Source organism: Dunckerocampus dactyliophorus, chromosome 3 (genome assembly GCF_027744805.1).
Source record: "Dunckerocampus dactyliophorus isolate RoL2022-P2 chromosome 3, RoL_Ddac_1.1, whole genome shotgun sequence".
In the NCBI taxonomy this organism is placed as follows: Eukaryota; Metazoa; Chordata; class Actinopteri; order Syngnathiformes; family Syngnathidae; genus Dunckerocampus; species Dunckerocampus dactyliophorus.
In genome coordinates this window covers 15616634-15636920 of record NC_072821.1, presented here as the reverse complement: position 1 = coordinate 15636920, position 20287 = coordinate 15616634, and the positions used below count along the sequence as shown (strand labels likewise).

The following is a 20287-nucleotide window of genomic DNA, read 5'->3' as shown; positions in this document are numbered from 1 at the left end:
TGTTATGACATTAATTATTACGTTTTTCCATATGTCGCACAACAGTGAGGCCAACATCCATTGCTAAACCTTTCAGCTTGGTAACATGGTGCAGAAATCCCTATATAAAGCAATTATTTGTCACCATTTAGTTGTTTTACCTGATATAAGCACATTTTTACAGAACTGATTTTAGAACATACATTTAGACATACATTAGACATACATGTCTATAATTATCTTTGTTGAACTTCTGGAAAAGCTCAGAAGACAAATTGTTTTTTGTCCCCGTTTTTTTGTGTAGCTCTGCACCTCTGGATGGATCAGTGTGTTTGTTGTGAGTAGGTGCGAACTATGAGAGGTGTAAATTGGTTAGACTGTATGTGCTGAAAAAGTGGGGATCTTTGCAGACCATAGTCAGAACAAGAGGGGAAGTTGCTGCTCTGAGCACGCTGATTTCATGCCCCAATGCAGCGGCAATAATTGCACACAGACCAGCTTTTATTGCAAGTTGATTTTAAGAAGGGTTGAATGGTGAAACATTCTGTAAAGTGTTTATTTTAGGGGATGACCTTTATTAACCCATTTTCCAGGCAGGTTCCCCTGAGGTGGCCTGGCCCGATGCTAGATTAACCCTCGCAGGCCCATGGTAGCCGGGCTGCTCCCCATCAAAGATATTCAGGAAGCAGAGAGTGACAGTAAGATTGGACCTTGCTGCATGTGTGCAAACCCCCACACAGCACTTTGGAGACATAAGCTGCTCACCCACCCTTGACACAAGCGTGGAGTTTGTGTTGATATTCCCTGTAGGGAAGTCAGCAAATGACTGGCTGGTGAAGGTTAATATGAGACTGCAACAGGCAGGCAGAAAGTAAAATGAAATATATCAAGTGGCAGGCACCTTTCAGCTGCCTGCTGTTTTCTCATGTTGTTGCAAAAATATTTACTACATGCTCCAAAGTCTTTTTGAAAACTTTCTATCAGTATGTGAGGTGTGGAATGCACTGAAGAATCTCTGCTGTAGCAGTCAGGGAGCCAGTGGATGCTTCACACAACATTTACAGTAATTCTCTGCAGAAGTCATGAAGAGATGATGATGGAACAATACGTGCAGCCTTTGATGTCTTAAAGCCAAACTGTTTTTTGGACTGAGGGCAGGCGTAGATCTGCCAGGTAGTGTGTGAGTACACTAGGGTCCACCATTGCCCCAGAGCCCCCTGTCAGCATGCGTTAGGGAGACCTGTGATCTGGACTCAACCCCACCCTGAGTGTAATCTGTGTTTCAGTGTACCATGCCTTCGCTTAGGCCTCTCTCTGATCTCCACTCTCTATCTGTTCAGCAGGTCCAGGGTCACATGCCTCCGCTCATGATCCCCATTTTTCCACACGACCAACGCACTCTGGCAGCAGCCGCTGCTGCCCAGCAAGGCTTTCTCTTCCCTCCCGGAATGTCGTATAAACCAGGTATGCTTTGCAATTTAAGCCATTTCATCCCCCATGTGCTTTCCTTACACATGTATCACACTCTACCATTAACATTTGTTGTGTTTGATTAAGCATACATAATAAACAAAAACTTGAGATTTAGGTTCAAGGAATCTTTTAACAGATGAACTGAGACAGTCAGTGAGCTATGCATGATGGGTTTTCCAATGAGAAAGAGCCTTTTATTGTTGCATGGGACTATTTAAAAAAAAACAAAGTCGGACAACTATACATCATGTGTAATGTAAGAAACAGGGTTTCTTGAGAATATAGCTAATAGCAAGCTTGAATGCCTTCAGAACTAAAGAGGGGGGGAAAGGTCAATGCAGGTTTACTCACCTGAATAGAAACGCAATCAAATATGTACCTCTGCAAAATAAATGCATTCATTCTTCCTTTCTGTATTTGGATCCTGGCAGTGTTACTGACAAACTACAAATATCTTTACTTAAACAGGCTTATTTTGTCTTCTCAGTTTTGACAAAAATATTATGTCCAGAACAAAGCAAGTCCTTGTGCATTGAAAAAGTGAACCAGAACATAGAAGATGACTGCTCTCAGCAAAGGAAACCCAAGGAAGTCAGCAGGTTTGCAGAAGAACATTAAAAGGTGTGGAAGTGCAGTTAATGAATTAACTATAAAACCACAGGATGAAATGTCAGCTATTTTGGAACTACGGAGGCATGACAGCCTAAACAAAGTGCCTGAGGGGGAGTCTTTTACCACTGTGCTTTTTGCACATAGGATTGACATAGAAAATGTTTTATTTCAAGTAACACAAGCTATTATGGAATCATGGTCAGAGGTTGCCGTCTATATGATTGCTGCATAATGCATGACTTCATGAAGAAATAGCTTAGGGAGTCTGGAAAATGACGGTTACGGGAGAGGTATTTCAAAACATCTATTATTTCCCCCACCCGTCCAATACAATATACCCAAAGAGGACAATGTTATCACACCCACCTGCAGTGCATGCAGTATGCTGCCATGGTCTTTTTCTTCGACGGAAGTGGCCAAGCATTCACTTCCAAGACTAAAGCGCATTAATCTGATGTTATCATTATGAGACAGCTCCCAGGGACCACTGCTTATGACCCTAACCCTGTTGTGCTCACATGGCAACAAAGTCACGCAGGCACGATGGTGGTAAGTCATCACCCTATTCACCGACTGTGCTCAATGGCCTGGCATTGTATGGTAGACAAGCACAGCCTTTCAGGCAGCAGATCATCTTTTAAACAACTAGGATTGTGCACCCCATCTACACTGTTTACTAAGATATCAAAGCATTCAGTCCCATGAAGCTCTCATGTTCCTGCAGGGTGATGCCACACTCTCTTTTCCACAAAGGCTGGTAAGAGTTAACATCACATCAAGACGGCATTGAAACAAGCTCTCAGATATTGTCCTCATACAATTTCAAGTCATTGTACAGCTTTAACATAATAGGGGCGTAACAAATACATGTAGTTGTATTCTGATCGAATCGGTACACAGCCGTTCCGAACTGAAAGCTCCATACCAAGTTCCCAACCGGTACAGACTTCAAGTCAAGTGTTGTGATGACCATAAGGATGCTGTACCGTTCCCGTTATACAATTTATATACAGAAATTACCTGTAAATTGTACGTAAATTTGTACAGAACATTTCATATACTTATTCTCAGTGTTTTTGTCTCCACTAATTCTAACTTATTCCTATGTATTACTAACAATTTATTCCTATTTTATCACTTTTATTCAATTTTAATCTTAATTTATCCTATTTTTTCTATTTTTATTTCTTCCTTTTCCATAACACTGCATAAGGTTTATTGTGTCATTATTTTAACTCCTATTTGCTTCTTGATATTTTTTTTTTACCACCTTCCTTTCTTTTTGCACAGGAAGTGAATAAAATGTAAATGACAAAATGTAAGCAAGCGAAATATTTTAATTTCAACATGTCAACATGTAAAAGATATGATTGAATTATCAGTAATAGATATGTAGAAGCGTTATGATGTAATAAGCTCTGCTTCTTCCAACTCCTTTTCAGGTATGGTGTGCAATTGTAACCAAGTGATGTTCCTTAGTGCAACTTGTTAAGCATGTCTGAAACAAATAAACCACATCATACGGCGCTACTCTAGCAGTCCAAGCTTTGTGCATGGTTAAAAGATGTTTCCAAACATAATACTCAATTCAACAATGACACGAAGATGTCACAGCACCCATCCAGCTGAAGTCAGGAGCCTATGTGCTGAATATAGGCTCATTTAGGACATGACCCTCCCCAGGTTTCACATGACATCTAAAGACGTCCCGCCATTTATTATTCCCAAATAACTACATCACGGGCAGAACGGAAAGACAAGGGAGAAAGCGATACCGAAATGAAGGAGGTGTAGAAATAACCACAGCGCAGGCCCATACATCCAACCCAGCACTATTTGAAACCACTACTGCCATGTGATTTTATTTGCTTCTAAATGGGGATTGAATTTCCATGGCCCGTATCACATTGTGCTGTGTGTGCTGTACAAGATTGCAAAGTGAGGCAAGCAGGCGAGGGGCAAAGTGAAAGAGAAGGTATATGCATTTACCTTGTCTGTGGCCTAATGGCGCCATATGTTTGTGAGGAGATGTGACAGGCAGAAGTGGGGTTTGAGCAAAGGCCAACTCCCCACTCCCCACTTGCCCTGCCCCCACCTCTTCCCCACCTCTTCCACATGCTTCAAACCAGCTCCTCGTCTATGAACACCGTGACACTCACACGCTTTTAAAAAACTTGTTATTTTGCCTGTTGTGACCAGTTCACACACAAGTAATGCCAACACAATCTCCTAGAAAAATATTGTGCTGAACAATAGCTAATATATAATATATTATAGCTATAGCTATAATATATTATTAGCTATATATAATATAGCTAATATATAATATATATAAAAGCTAATTGAATATCAGAGGAGAACCTTAATTGTTCGGAAAAAAAAATTACTTCTGCAATTACTGGTGTCACGTTTGGACTGCTGTGGAAGTTTAGGAATATGGGGAATGCTGTGTGACGTTACCAAGTAAGCTTTTTAGCCTAACTTAGCCTTTTGTTAATGCAGATGTTTGGGCTTGAAGCCGAGAGCTTACTGCAATGTGCCACATGGCAGTGTTAATGTACTAAAGGACCCGGGACCCATGTTGGCACTTGTCTGCTTGCTGCTGGGCCAGCTCATTGTCTCAACCTGTATGCATTGTTGTCTCTCCCTGACAGGTGATAACTACCCCGTGCAGTTCATTCCTTCCACAATGGCAGCTGCTGCAGCGTCAGGACTCAGCCCCCTCCAGCTTCAGGTATGCACAGTGCTATGACAGAGAATGCTAGGGACGCCCGCCAAGCCCTGGGCAGAAAGGATGGCTAAGCAGCTGTACACTAAGTAATGAGCTACACACTAAATAATCCTGGAGCCCCTCCCGCTCGACACGCTCATCATCTTACATATGTAATTCATCCAGTTTTATCGAGGCTTTATCCTCTCTGACTCTCCCAGACAGAGGAGTTAGGAAGATAATAGTTATCAGTGAGAATGAGGATCACTTTGCTTCCCTTAATGGCCCGTCAGTAAATGTATCAGAGGGCAATTGACAGTGTGAGCAAAGAATCTTTCTTATTGCTTTTATCTTGTTAACCCACTGACATACTTCTTTTTTTATCAGTTTCTCATATCTCTGTGGGGGAAACAAAAGAAGATAGGAGCAAAAATGTGAGCTGTCATATCTGGTTGTGTGTGCAAAGAAAGCCAGAGAAAAAGTTGGGACGGGCTCCAAGCTCTATAGACCGCTCCGGGATGTTTCTCACACAGTATTTAAAAAAGCTGAACCCAGGTCAGGGCCTAACCTGAGGCTATAATGTTTAATATAGATGATTATCTGGGTTCACTCCTTCACATTCTGTGATGAATATGACTGTCAGCAGTGGGCTGTCGTTTGTGAGCTTTGTGACCAAATAAGTGATAAGGATTCCTCTGGCAATGTACTTTGACATTTAGTTAGAGAAGAAAAATATTAACAATATCCATCCTCGGCTTCTCCAGTCATGTCATTTTTAAACACGGCAAATGAGCTGAACTTGCGCTTGTTGAAGTTGTTTAAGTGGCCACTGCAGCCTCTGCCACAACAGTAAAAGTTGTGAAAAGCTGTTACATGCGATGCTCAACAGCATGAGAGAAGCATGTCAAAATTAAACGAGACTCTTTGCACACAGATGTATGTGGCGTTTGTCCTTCGGAGGCAACCGCTGTCGGTGTTAACGAGCCTTGGCAAGTTCTAACAGTGCTTGCAGCTGGCTTTGAAGAGCTGTTTGTCATTTTGCGCCCATGAGAAGCGCTATCAGAAGCATGTAAGGTGTTCACTGATCTCTACTTTCGTTTGAGCACATTGGCTTGCGTATGATGTATAGTATTGTTTTGAATTTCATCTTAAATGCTGGGAAGGTTGGGTGCATGCTCTATGTCTATTTATAGTGGTGTATGAGGTCAAATGAGACAGTCATATATCTGAAGGTTAGGTTGAGGAGGGGAGACAGGTCTAGAGTCATTAATTCTGATTATGTATCTAACCCTGGGAATGGGAAAAGCAGCACCACCAAGACCATGACTTGGCTGACCTTTAGGGAACATAGTAAACAAAAAAGGAGGTGCATTTTCTATTAATTGAAGTCTGTCTGCCTGTCACACACAGTATTACGCATGCGGCCTGCTATTTACCCTGCACAGAGAGACTCCCCTTAAAACAGCAAGGCAAGTCAAACATGCCCTTTACGACATGCCTGGGATCGAAAAACCATGTGAGTGCCATTACTTCCTCTAGGAAAGCGTAGAAGAGACAACTATGATTAAAACATGATATCGTGACACACATATGATAGAGTTGCCACTTGTCTTCAGAGACATGATTGGACTCTTATTTCTTTAAAATTAAACAACTGAAAAGAATATACCAATACAAGCTGAGACTAATAAAACACTTTGTGAAAATATCACAATTGTTTAGCATGCATAATGCATAACTCTATGCATAATAGAATGCTAGAATGCCTTCCTTTTCATGCTAGATGGTGAGCATTATTTTATTATACTTAAAACTGTGTTAAACGTTTTGGATTCACCTCTAAACACTTTAATCAAGCTATCTTTTCCTGTCAGCTGCACATCAATGTACTATTTTCACCATTTGACTTGGTTTAAATGATTCATTATCTAGACTGTTAAAACAAACAATCATAATGGAAGAATTAATTCCCACAATGTTGCAGAGATAAGACAATCAGCCATGCAGTCAGGGAGGCTGGCCGCTCCGTCATTCTTAATGTTGGATACGTGGCCCCTCACAATCTCCTCTGTCATAACAGTCTGAGATCCAGCCCCCATCCCCGCCCCAACAAGGTAACAAAGGCTTAGAGCTGATGGATGTAAATGAATCTAGCGGGATGTGTTTGAGTGCCGGGGACTGTAATTTGCTTGTCAATACAGGGTGGTAGCATCACTCCGCTAGCTGGCAGTCTGCAAGTGGCTTGTCACCACACGCGTCTGTACAACAGGGCAATTTCACTCAATGTTTTCCTGACAGATTGGCTCTCGTCCTCAACTCACAGGAGAGAAGGTGGGTAAACTATCCCAGCGCGACGTGCCCCTCTTCATTAGTGCCCACACAGTGTGGCAATGTGGCCCGGGATCAGCAGGAAACAATGGCTGCATCTCCGCCTGTCCTTCCCTGATTGCAACTGACACCTCTCACCTAACAGAGGAAATTGTGCTTAGATTGTGCCCCAATCTGTCCCGACACCTACTATATTCATCTGAGTGAACAAGCAAGAAGGGCATTTTCTAATTCTACAAAAGACATATCTATTTGTGACAAGAATTAATTTGTGGCTTACACCGTTGCAGAGTGGGAAACAATTTACCGAAAGCCAGACCTCCTCCTTTTACAGACCCTGCAAGGAAGTGAAAAGACAAAGACATATAAAATAATAAAATAAATAAAAAGACACGTGTTGTTTTTAGCCAAAGCTGAATTTTCTGACAATAGCAGAAAATGTGGCTATACATTGTGTATACACTGTAACTCTTGTGTTCTTGGTCATTCGGGTCATGCTAATCCTCAAAGCTCGAGTCAAAGGCAACTGTCTTTCTTCTTGAGAAGAAGTTTAACATTTAATACAAAAAGATAAAGAGACTCTCACCAGAAATGCAGAAGCAATGGATTGAAGGTGAAGCATCTTCAACAAGCAAGAAGAATTCCAGTTGCCTTTGATTGAACTTTTGCTTGTGATTGTATATTTGTCTTTGAGCTACTTGCAGACACTTTTGTACTTTTTCTTCTGCTTGTGCGTTGTGCTGCCTCAACGCCAGCGATAAGCCTTAACATTAGTTTTATACATGGGCTCCCGCTATAGAGATGAAAAGCAACCCACATGCTCAGCCACAAGCAGACCTGATCTCACACAGACAGATACATCTGAAGGAGCACTCCTTGGTTTCGATGACTCTGATGATAACAAACAATGTTCTACTCTGAGGGGACAAACAGGAAGAAAGTGGGAGTGTAGCAAACCGCACATTATCTTTTGTTTGGATGTAAATGCCTGTGTAGTACAGATGTGAAGACACAGATTCCATCATTAACAAGTGAGGCACTTTTGACTTTGAAAGACAGACGGGGATAGAGGAGGGCAGGGCAGAGAGGAGTATACTGCCATACTGTCGAGAGCAGCTGTTTCTGTGTTTATGAGCAGAGGAGGCCAGTCTTTGAAGGTAACCCCGAGCAGTGCAGCAATGCTAGCGGTGTATGGAAGGCTGGCTAATAGGGTGGCTAGGTGAGCAGCTGGATGGAGGCTGTGGTGAACAGAGGGACAGAGGGACAGATGGACAGATAATGCTGTGAGAAGCACAGAATGGGATGACCAGCTCTTGGGCCCCTGGCCCTGGAGAGCCCACCCAGACTTAAATAAAAAGGGCTGTGTGTGTGAAAGAGAGTAAAGTGGAAAGAAAAGGACCTAACATACATGGAAGAAGAAATTGAAACAGTGAAAGCAAGCCAGAGGAGGGGGTGGGGTGGAGCAGGTTGGGTGCAGCAGATGAGACAGATGTTGGCCCATACTGGAAAGCATCGGCACAGTGCACCAAGATGCCTTCCTCCACTCTTGACATCTGGGCCAAGCCTGGGTCAGCCTGCCTGCTTGCCCTGGGCAATGAGCCTGTACAAGCCTTGTGGCAAACAGGGCTGGCACTGTTCTGCCTTTTAAATGGTGAGGTGCACTGAAGCACAGTTAATGCCCTCATATCCAGCCCAGTGCTCAACGCCCAGGCCAGGCAGAGGTGAATGAGACGTTCACAAACACACACACATACACACACACACGCACAAGGAGGTACTGTGTAATTATGATAGGATGGCGGGTAGTGGATAATGCTAAAGGGTCATAAAATGCAGATGATGCTAATTGGTATGAGCAATTGTTATTGTTGTAAGGCAAATTATTTGTCTTTTATTCTCATGGTGTTACAGGCCGCAGTGGTAAATTTGAAACACACCATCATTGCTGGCAGCGGCAAGTCTGACAAATATGTGCCACTGTGTTTTCCAACACATATTGCCACACTAAGCCACTGCCTTTCTTGAGGAAAAACAAGACGCTCATTTGTTTTTCCATACCAGGTTTTTTCTCTCTCATGGCATATATTCCAGTGTTTGCACAGGGAAATGTAATGTAGAGCGGTGTTGTGAGTCATTAACTGATTTATCATTTTTTATATTTGACCAAATAACAAGACTGATGTTTTAATTAGCACCATCTAGTGAGCATTACTTTTGTCCAATATCATCAGCAAAGAGTGTAATCTACATTTAATGTCGCGGCAGCAAAGAAAAGTGCACATCCCCATTTAACCTCTGCGTCTACTAAAGGGCTTGTTTTTAATTAGCAGAGGCTAACAGGCTGACCTTGTGCATGCTGCACTCACTTTGAATCCATGCTTGCTGAGATCGGTTCCGCTCTATTGGGAGAGGGAATAGGGAGATCAGAAGGCGGACCTTAGATTTAATTTATGAGCTTATGTTGAAAAGGTGGCAGTTTTGAAACAAACTACAAATCTAAGCACTGGAGAAGGTGGTAACACAAACACTTTTATACTGGTAAATTGTATAAGCCCACTTCTAATGATCTAGGATACCTGTAAGTGTTTGCCTTCCAACTGAAAATAAATCACTAAAGGTGAGAAGGAAAAAAGGGACAAGAGTTTGGTTCAGAGGTTCACCTTGTCCTCAAATACCCCTGAGTGAGAGCTTGACCCTCATTATCATGAACCTTTTTTACCCCCAACTGGCATGACGATATGAAGAAGGAGCTATTAAATGTAAGTGGGGTGAGTGTAGCAGGCAGATATCTTTTGCTTAGGGAGACCAGCCTTGGCAGGGATGCATCGTTTCATAGGCTTTGGTAGCACATTGGCCGTAACATTAACAAATTCTGCTCCAAGCAGCATTACAGGTGTGTCCTTCATAGCCCTTAATAATAATATTCATACTCTAATGCTAATTTATTGTTCTTTTCGTTTATTAATCTGGTTAAGGGGGCAACCACTGCTTTTCACCATATGGCACTGACCTGCTAATCAGTGCTGAAGACGGTCATCATGACTTTGTCTAATTTGAGGCAGAGCCTAATTATGCTCTTTTTCCGGGACAATAACGTTCTTCCCACTCAAGGTCAGCGGCAAGCCTGTGGACAGGACTGTTTGCAGACATCTGTCCAACAGACTCTACTCTTGCTACTTTTATGCTGCGTAACGTGACAGTGAAGGAATGGTGACCCCACCACACTGGTATCATACTTTTTTTTTATGTCAATCTCTAAGACACCCACAGAACACGAGTTGGGGGGAGACAAAAGGCTTTTTGTGAGGGGGGCAGCAGTGATGTCATTGTGGGAACATAATCACTTTGTCGTTTCCGCTGGCCGTGTTACTCTCCCACATCTCCTGCAAGAAATGACCATTTGTACTGCAGCGTACGTGGCACTGATAACGTTTCTTACAGGAGCACATACTGTATGTGTTTATATCTGTAGATAGGTGCACAGACATAAAGCGCTTTGTTGGGCTTTGCTGCCAAAGGTGAGGCCAACAGGGTCTGGTTGCTTTTTTTCCACACACACAAATACAGTCTGTACGTGGCCAGTGCAATCAGGAAATGAAACATAGGTTGCTGATTGGTCAGAGGAAGAGAAATTGGATTCCCCCCTGCCAGCAGCATCAGACTAACAAAAGATAAGACTTACCTTGTCTGAAGAGTTAAGGAATACTGCACTTTTTTGGAATTTTGCCCATCATTCACAATCCTTATGTGAGACATGAACACATATGTCTTTTTCTTTTCTGTGCGTTTTAAAGATATAAAAGCAGATCAAAAGGAACAGCTCATTACTGCATGTAATCGGAGACATTTTTTCTGCTTATTAAGCCTTCGGAAAAAGACTCCAAAAAGTGCCAACAATGCTTGATTTACATATAACGTGACGTGCATATTAACCAACCTTCAATAACATTGTTATTATTATTAACATTGTTACGCCGATGGAAATAGGTTACTGGCACATTGACACTTCGCCACACCACAACGGCTAGCTACCAGCCAGCTAATGACTAGCTTCACCACACTCGGCCGCAGTGTGTCAGCGCCGCACTCACAATGCCTCAGACCACTACCAAAAAGGTAACGCTATATATTGGACCTCCCACTACTGCTGTGTTTTTATTTTTGAGTTTGAAAAAGTTAACGCAAGTTGTAGGCGTTCATTTTTATGTTGTTATGTGAAATCAATGCGCCAGGGAAGGAAGTTCCAGTAATGATTAAAAGGAGCAAAATACTGTAAATATTACATGTTATCATAAATGTACCTGTTACGACATGGGCACAGCATGTATATAAAACCATAAAACCTTGTTGGAGGTTTTTGGAGGAATTTTCATAGTGGTCGTTGTAGGCGACATAGGTGTATCGTATTTACGTGCAGTAATGAGCTGTCACTTTTTCAGTCGAATGCACAGAAAAGAGAATGCACACAAAAAAAACATTTTAATTTAAAGGGTGCATTATGTTGAAGGACGGCACACTCAAGTGACACTCTTCTATTTGCCAGACGCTGAAAACTTACAGCAGGACACAAAAGCCAACTTTAACACTTACCTAATGGTCAGTACTCTAGACGTGCACAGAGACACCTCAGATGTGCAGGAGTGCTACAAAAAATAAGAACAAAATATTCAATTAATTTAATTAGGCGTGCATGGTAATTATCAGACCGATATGAGGAATTATGATGTCATACCAATAAATCCGAAAAATAGTGCCAATAAACGAAAAAAAAAGCTCCAACAAGGCAAGATGTACATACTGCAATGTAGGTGGGTTAGCGTGAGCAAATCAAGCGCTCCTTTTATGTGACGTGCTGCAAACGCATAACTGCATAACTTCCCTGGAGCTCACTTGTAAACAAACATAGCACCGATCATGTGGGACTTCTAACTGTTTCAGAGAAAGGCATTTCACCTAATGCTCCAAATGCTCTGCAAACATCTCGCGATAAAGGAAAAAACATCGAGCTTCAGCACATCAAACCTTATCAGCCACCTGAAAGGCCAGCATCGCTACAATGCCCAGGGCATGTTCATATCACTGCGGCTTTGGAAAAGTCACAAAATTTGCCATAGATGACCCGAGGGCTAAAGCGTGGTGCTAGATACGCCAGCCTTTTACCATTGTTGAAGATACTGGCTTTTGTCGGCTAGAAAACCCCTTCGAGCCATGGTTTGTACTTCTGAGCCGCCTCTAATTTTTTATGTTTTGTTAATAGTAGTGATACTAGGCATAATATTTGGTAAGGACAAACCTGCGCGTATAGTTTGTCGAATCTAACTTTGTTTGAGTTATTGTTACCTTCAGGTGTGCACAAACTAAAGCTAAATCCAAATTTTAAAAATATAATATAAAAGTAACATAAAAATATTAAAATTTATTGCTAATTGTTGATAAAGGCTTGAAAAGGCTTGAAAAAAAAAATATTGCGCATCCTTAAACCCAACAGTTTAAGTCTATGGCAGATATATAAATTGTGCTTCCGAGTCCAAAAGCAGGCTTAACTCTTGGTAAGTGCTTGCCTGGTCACTTAAACCACCCTCTTGTGTGGTAATGTCAGTAACAGTTGGATATCTAACTGAACTCCAAGGAAAACAGCAGCAGTGTTTTCCATGCAGGTTTCTAAGCTTTCATAATGCGTGTGTTTAACTTAATCTATGAGGCCAATTCCACTGAGGTTTTAGGTTTCTACCATTGTTTAATGGGTCTGTCTCGCATGGTTGTTAGGAGTTAAATCTCAGGCCAGAAATGTAAATTGGAAGCTGTATAGATTTAGAGCAATGAGAGGTCTCGGCAAACTTTTCTCTGTGATAAGTGGAAAATAGGGGCTCCAAGTATTCTGAATGCGAGCCATCTCTGTGTGGTTTTCAAGACTGCTGTCTCTCTCTGGGTTCCGCCTTTGAAATACAGTTAAGACCTTTGATGGAGATTCTCTGCCAGCCTCATGGAAAGAGAGGAAAGACGCTAAAGAGAGAGATGAAGGCAGACACAGAAGCTGAGAGAATTCTAGGGAGAGGAAAAGACAGAATATAAAACTTTCAGTGTTGGCTGGATTTGAATGTTAACGTCTTGCGGGTTTCTCCGCCTCCCTACAGCAACTGTACGCCGCCCAACTTGCCAGCATGCAGGTCTCTCCTGGAGCCAAGATGCCTCCACTCCCGCAGCCCCTCAATACCAGTGGGCCCATTTCTCCCTCCTCTCTGAAGAATGACAAGAGCTCCTCCAGCCCTATCACACAAGTCAAGGTACAACCCTCAACTCTGTTATCCCAGGCCTTGAGTAGTACTTGACCCAAGTTGTTGTTGTCCTAATAAACTAGCAACTGTACAGTTGTGACACTGCTGCTGTGTTACAGCAGCCTCCAACAGCTCATCAATCTTGGGGGCTTTGTTACGCCCCCTCCTTCTCAGTAGATGTTGTTTCTATGACTATAGCAGCTCAGAGAAAGTAATATAATTCCATCCCACCCATTAAACAATTTATTGTATCTAAAATGACACAATGGCTTTACGACATACTGTATGTTACAAAAGTGAACCAAAAGGCGAAGGCAAAAAAGACTAATGGCTGATATTGTTTTGCCTTGTAAACAAATCAGATGCTGGATGTTTTTTTCTGCTGCTGTATGGCATGGTTCCACAAGACCTCCACGGAGAGGAAAGGCCATATACACTACATCATCCTCACTCACCACACTTGGGCCCTAATCAGAAACATACGGCTACTTGGAGCAGCTCAGCTTAATAATATCACAATGGAGAAAGACCATAAATCAGCCGTTGTAATAGCAGGACAGCGCTCAGATTTTTGGCGCAAACTCACGTACACACATGGCAATTGTTTCATGACACTGCGTCATAAACATACTAATCACATATCAGACACATTACCAAATATTGTAGCATAAAATAAGACAAAGAACTTTAAGAAATAGAATACAAATATAATGATAATAATATAATATATATTGTGATAACCCTCTGTCTGCAGGAAGGAAAAGATTGCCTTCGGTTTTGTTTGTGAGCTTTCAGCTTCACTGCATGACAAACTGTTATTGGCACAGGAATAACAAGGCCTTGGGGCAGCCTATGTTTGAGCCATATGTTTGGACAAGGAGCCACTTGGGCTTTAAACAAGACTGTCAACAGCAGCACATGTCTTAATCTGGGTGAAAATACTGCTAGATATACGGGGACATTTAGATCACAGCCAACATCATACAGTATTTATTGTTTTAATGCAAATATTCTACTCTTCAATTTATTGATTTCAGCGTGCTTTCCAGAAGCCCTTTAGCTGTGTTTCAATATTTGAATAAATACTTATCTAGTTGTAGAATTATAGTAATAGTTTAAAATAATCTACATGTACTTCAATTGCCAACATATGCCAAATGTCTTTTTACAATCTCATAAAACAGTTGTGGACTCCTGCTGTTTGTTGTTTCATTAAATTGAGTTAAATGAGCTCTAAAATGAAAGACAACATGTGTTTAAGATGGACATATTCGAGACTACTACGGTTTATCTTACATCACTCTCAATAAGCAGCAAGTACATCACTAAAAACATTTCTCCTCCTCTGACTTCATAGTAATACTATTTAGGCATTAATATATCAACATGTACAGTATAGTACCAAGTACGCACCAAATGAGAAAACAGGTTAATTAAGCAGATAATGCAAGTCGACATGTGATGAATGAAACAGCTGTCTTTGATCACTGGCAGTGGCGTTATCTGGTCATTATTTATTTGTCGAACCAGAGTGCACATTCAAAGCGGAGGAGAGCGAGAACAGATGAAGATGTACAGAGAGACAGAATCTGTTTTAATTAGTGTGAACAAAGGCTCTGAGCAACTGTGAGGACGATCACAGTGGCACCTCTTGGCAAAAGGGGAGGATGATTAGGAGAGGAGATGGATGAATCACAACACAGTCATTGAGGGACAGAGACTGTGCTGCCTGTGAACCTGAGGAAAAGTCCAAACATCTGTCCTCTCTCATACTTTGTATCGCCGCTACTGTAGGAGGAAGGAACACAGCCGCTCAACCTTTCAGCTCGGCCAAAGACAACAGACATGGTCAAGTCTCCAACTTCTCCGACACAAAACCTGTTTCCTGTCTGCAAAAGCAGCCCCAACAGTTTTGCCAACAAGGGTGGTATCCCCAGTCCACTTGGAGGAAGTTTGGGCCGCGGCTCTTCACTAGGTAAGAACTCAAAAATGGCTCTTCACACACACATGGAAGCTCCAAACAAAGTATCGCCATTCTCTGAATAGTGAGGTTACTGTATGTGCATATGTCTGTATGCAGACATCCTGTCCAGCTTAAACTCCACAGCACTGTTCGGGGACCAAGACACGGTGATGAAGGCCATCCAGGAGGCTCGTAAAATGAGGGAGCAGATCCAGAGGGAACAGCTGCAACACCACCAACAGGGCATGGAGGCAAAACTGTCCGCCCTGAGCTCTGTGGGCCTCAACAACTGCAGGGTTGACAAGGTAAAAACTACCACTAATACATCTTAATCATCAGTTTTATTTACAATACTTAAATACTTAGAAAACATCCTGGTGTGCCAACCAGTCCTATTTTGAATCAACAATGTTGTCACTGTCTGTACTTACTTTCACAGTCCATGCTATTTATGTGGTGTCTGTAACCCTTATATGCCCAGTAACTTATATATGGTCACTTATGTGCAAACTATGATCTGCCCCTGAGCCCAGACAATGTATTTGTGCCAAAAACAAACCCGACATTTAACATAGATTTGACACGTCATAAAACGGAATCACGTATTTATTCCCTAATGGCTTTGGAAAGGCCACGCTGCTACACAGTCTGTTTACGCTGGCAGTGACATGACTAAAATAGTTTGAATAAAGTTTTGTGTCTGTTTACGGACCCAGCCACTTAATATGTTGTGTTGTCCCCCATTTTATTGAGCAGTGTTATATTGTCAGATGATGCATTATGATTGTTTTAATCAGATGCACCTTGATGGAGCTTTTCTGAAGTACACAGAAGTAGTGGAATAAACTAATAAAAACATGGAACATAGTGACTCCAATATCACAGTAATCTTAAAAGTATGTAATTCTTTCATCCGGCTCCAGTGTGATAGACTTGATGAGTACTGGCAGTGTATACGTGTGCTTGTTGAGAGTGTTTGCTGATGTTGGTGTGAAGGCCGTGACAGGCCATGCCAGTGCCCGGTGTGGGCTCACATATCTCTGAAGTCTTTGCCCAGTTTAAGCATACATGCAAGCCTCTGTGTCCCTCGACACAGGAAGGGGTAGCTTTGTACCAGGAGCATACACTCCCAGGGATTCCCTTTAAAAATATCTTCAATCGATGAGTCAGTCAAGGAGGGAGAAAAAAAAGCTGTCCTTCTCTCTTTAGCTTGATGCCATCTTGCCAGTTGGCTGTGAGGAGCAGGCAGGAACTGGGAGCGATGCTCATTAATATTTCACCAACTGACACTTTTAACCAACAGCCTCAACTAGGTCAATGTATATGTAAAAAAAGTCAAAGAATATCGATTTTGCTTTCCCTCTAATTTGGTGTTTGGAGGAGAGCCCCGGCTTTGCAGGTGGCAATCAACTCTGCCTTAAGTGGTGCAGCACAGAGGACACAGAGTTAGGGCCGACGTTTTATGCCTTTTCTTTCACTTGCTTACATTTACTCATTTCATTTCATACCCTTTCTTAGCCCTTGCACTTCTTGAAGCCTTTATTTTTCACAGACATTTTATGATGCTTGTGTTACCGATATATATACAGTATATACAGAATTTCCTAACAAGATCTCATCATCATCCTAACAAGAGACAGTTTACTCATAAATGACAATATGGAAAAGAAGACCTCTTTTGTGTGTGAATGTGCTTTGGCTTGACATGCAGCAAATCAATAATGCTTGCATTGAATTATGTTCAACAGCTACATTGTAAAGCTGGAGTGCACAACATTGACAGGTCACAAAAAGAAGATTAAGATTATCTCTGCCAGATAAAGTCTCCTGTTTTCCGCAGAAAACAAGCAGACAAATGACTTGCAACGCTTCAACGACAATAGCCCCCCGTCCAGCCTAACTATAGCTGTGGTTAAACCCCCACAAATTAGTGTATTTTTTTTATTTCATCTCCTTTTCAGCACACACTTGGGAAACTTCGTTTTTTGTTATTATTTAATTCCAAAAGGTCATACGAAAAAAGAAACACAAAAATCAGGGCAAATTTTCCCATAGTAAATAATGCAAATCCAATTAATCAGTTCCAGACACCCAAAGATTTTCCAAAATATACATTTTATTGATGGTAATGGTAAGGGTAATGGAAGTACTGCTATAGCTACGGAGCCGAATAGCTAACGTCCAACGTGAAACAATATGTAGGGTGCTTTGTTTGGGTACTTAATATATGAAAACCAAGACAGTGTACAAAAATTGAGGCTAAATTTTAGCAAATATTTTTCACAAAAAACGAATTATGGAAAAAGTAGGGCGTACGAAAACCGAAAACCTACAAAATATCTAAGAAAATGTTGTAGTTTATGATTCTAATGTAAGAAAATCTTTTGTGATTTTTTTTTTTGCTGAGAATAGTGACTCACTGTTCTTTAAAAGAATAACAAAAACATATTACATAAGTGAAAAAGTCTCCTTGGGTAATTTATTTCTGTTCATTACATCACCCAAATGTCTCTCAGTGACACCTAACACCAGACTGCTGTGTCTTGCTCAGACAAATTGTAGCAGAATAAAAATAATGTCACCTCTTATTTTTAGTGACAGCATCCCAATTAGAAAGGTGCGAAATTAGAGGCCCACTTATAAAGTGTGCTCACAGATTTGGCCGTCAGCCTTTTAAGTCTGCCATCGAGAACGACGATTGAGCTGAGATGAGATGGCAAGAGAACCGGCAGCCTAGAAAGGTTTGAAAGGGGCGGTAAAAGGTTTCACTCTGGTCAGTTACAGAATATGAATATTTCAAGGAAGTGCCTCACCTGGCATAAATATGATGTGGTATTTAAGAGCTCCCCTCTCAGTCTCTTGTTTGTGAGTTTATCATAGTGAGAGCTTACATGAGGAAGATTGTGGAAAGGTAACATAAATGGGATTAAGGAGAGGTTAAGATCATCCAGTGCAGCTGTTAGTGGGGGATATTAAATATTGATTTATCCCACTGTAATGACCGGGCAGAGTAGTGGGCTAAGTGCTGCTTACAGATGGATCAATTCATGTTTTCTTACAAAGTGTGTCTGATCAGGACAACGGCGTCCTCCCTAACCTTTATCACTACTTTTTCTTTCCTCTCTCCATCCTGGCCACCAACCGAGAAGAACACTGTAAATATGACTGTCTGTTCTAGAAAATGCAAGCCTTTAACCCGAGGACGTGTAAAATATTCATACTCTACGGGAGGCACTGTTCTTCCCTGTCTTTTTATTTGTCTGTTTTTACTATATCCCCTCAGTACAATAAAACCTTTTACAACCCTTCCGCAATTTACCTTTTTGAAATATTAATCCAAAGGTATTATTGTCTGCAGAGGGCAATTACTTTGTTCCATTATTTACTCTTTCTCTCCTACCCAGAGGAGGCTTTTACCAAGAACGAAGCAGTATGCCTACAGTCAAATACGCTGGATCTGAATCCATTTGTAACCATTCGAATTGTTTCCTTCTATTATGCACTGGAGCTATAAACAGACATGCTCGGTCATGGGTGAATGACAAAACAAGCATCTGTATGTTTCCACTCATACAGTGGCATACAGGGTAAATATAACTGTCCTAGCTTCTTCTATACATTTTTCTTACTTTAGCGGAAGATTGAAGATTGAATACCATGTAATTTGCCCATACTGTCATCATTGGATTAATTGTGTCTACAGCATTACCCATACGTTACTTTATTTTTGGTGGCCCACCACTAATTAACTTTGACCGCCACATATCGACTGGGTGCTATCTATTAAGGATTTTCCGTGTTTATGCAATGGATCTTATTTGAAAACGTTTCACGTTCGGTTTGTGTGTTAATGCTTTTCTTTCGGCCGCTTTCTATGATCTATTGGTGCAGAAGTAATTTTCATTGTGAGTTTTTTAATGCTTTAAAATAGGGGTGTCCAAACTTCACTCAGCAAGGGCCGCATACAATAAAATCAAAGGATACGGGGGCCACTTTAATATCTTACAAAGCAAAATATAGTTATAGGTGACACAATGTATTATTACTTTGTCTCCTATGTTTGTTTTTTCATTTTTGCGGTTTTGCTCGAAACCATTTTTTTTCCAAAAATTGCAACTTTATTCTTTGTTTTGTGACATTGCCAAAATTATTGTCAAATTATTTATTTTTTTGTCATTGTATTTCAAAGTTATGCTGGTACAATTGTTGCAATGTAAAAAAAAATGTATATCAATATTATGAATTTATTCCAGTATTTCTACTTTATTCTCATAAAATGACTGCTCTTTTTCCATTTTTCTTGTTGTTTTTGTTAGTTTTCTTGTTTAATTGTATTTTTAAATTCGCCGAAGGCCCCTGATCACACTTTGGACACCCCTGCTTTCAAAGATATATTTGAAAGATTATTGGCTTCTCCTAAGTCCGTGTGATGTTTTACTAATGTTCTCATATCATTATAGTCAGAATAACAGCTGTGTTTATTTAGGAAATTGCATTTGACTACTAAACACATTGGTTATTATGGCTAACCCGCAGATACCGATTTAAGACTATAGTTTAATTGACACTTAGTATATTTGTATACACATAAGTATATTTGCTGCTTTATATACATATTATATAGAGACATTGAGTGCATTTAACTAAAGTCATGCGTACTTCAAAGTCCACAATTAAAGTTGAGTGATGACTTTGTGACCGGAACCCCATTGAGGTCAATAATTCCATACATCAATTTCAGAGATTAAAGCTCAACACTACCTGTTAGCCCTCCTCATAAACACATTATGATGGGACCCCGTCTTTTGGGGAAATCCATAAAAATTACATGCACATTTATCATGTCCCCCTCCACCACAGTTAGAATGCAGCCCGGTGGGAAATATTGATCGAAATATGAAAAGTCTGATCTTGTAGAAAGTGGGACCAAACAGCTGCAAGTGTAAC

General features: G+C 41.1%; 1 protein-coding gene across 2 annotated transcripts in view; it reads left to right on the top strand.

The window, feature by feature from the left end:
• The window catches only part of sox6 (SRY-box transcription factor 6), a 127733-nt gene that overhangs the window by 85975 nt on the left and 21471 nt on the right, over positions 1–20287 (top strand). Inside the window, exons 9-13 of one of the 2 annotated variants that reach the window (XM_054771279.1) lie at positions 1320–1443; positions 4719–4798; positions 13237–13386; positions 15172–15352; positions 15458–15645. In XM_054771279.1, the coding sequence (XP_054627254.1) occupies positions 1320–1443; positions 4719–4798; positions 13237–13386; positions 15172–15352; positions 15458–15645 (723 nt within the window). The remainder of the gene's footprint in view (positions 1–1319; positions 1444–4718; positions 4799–13236; positions 13387–15171; positions 15353–15457; positions 15646–20287) is intronic. The other variant, XM_054771280.1, reaches the window with a different exon arrangement.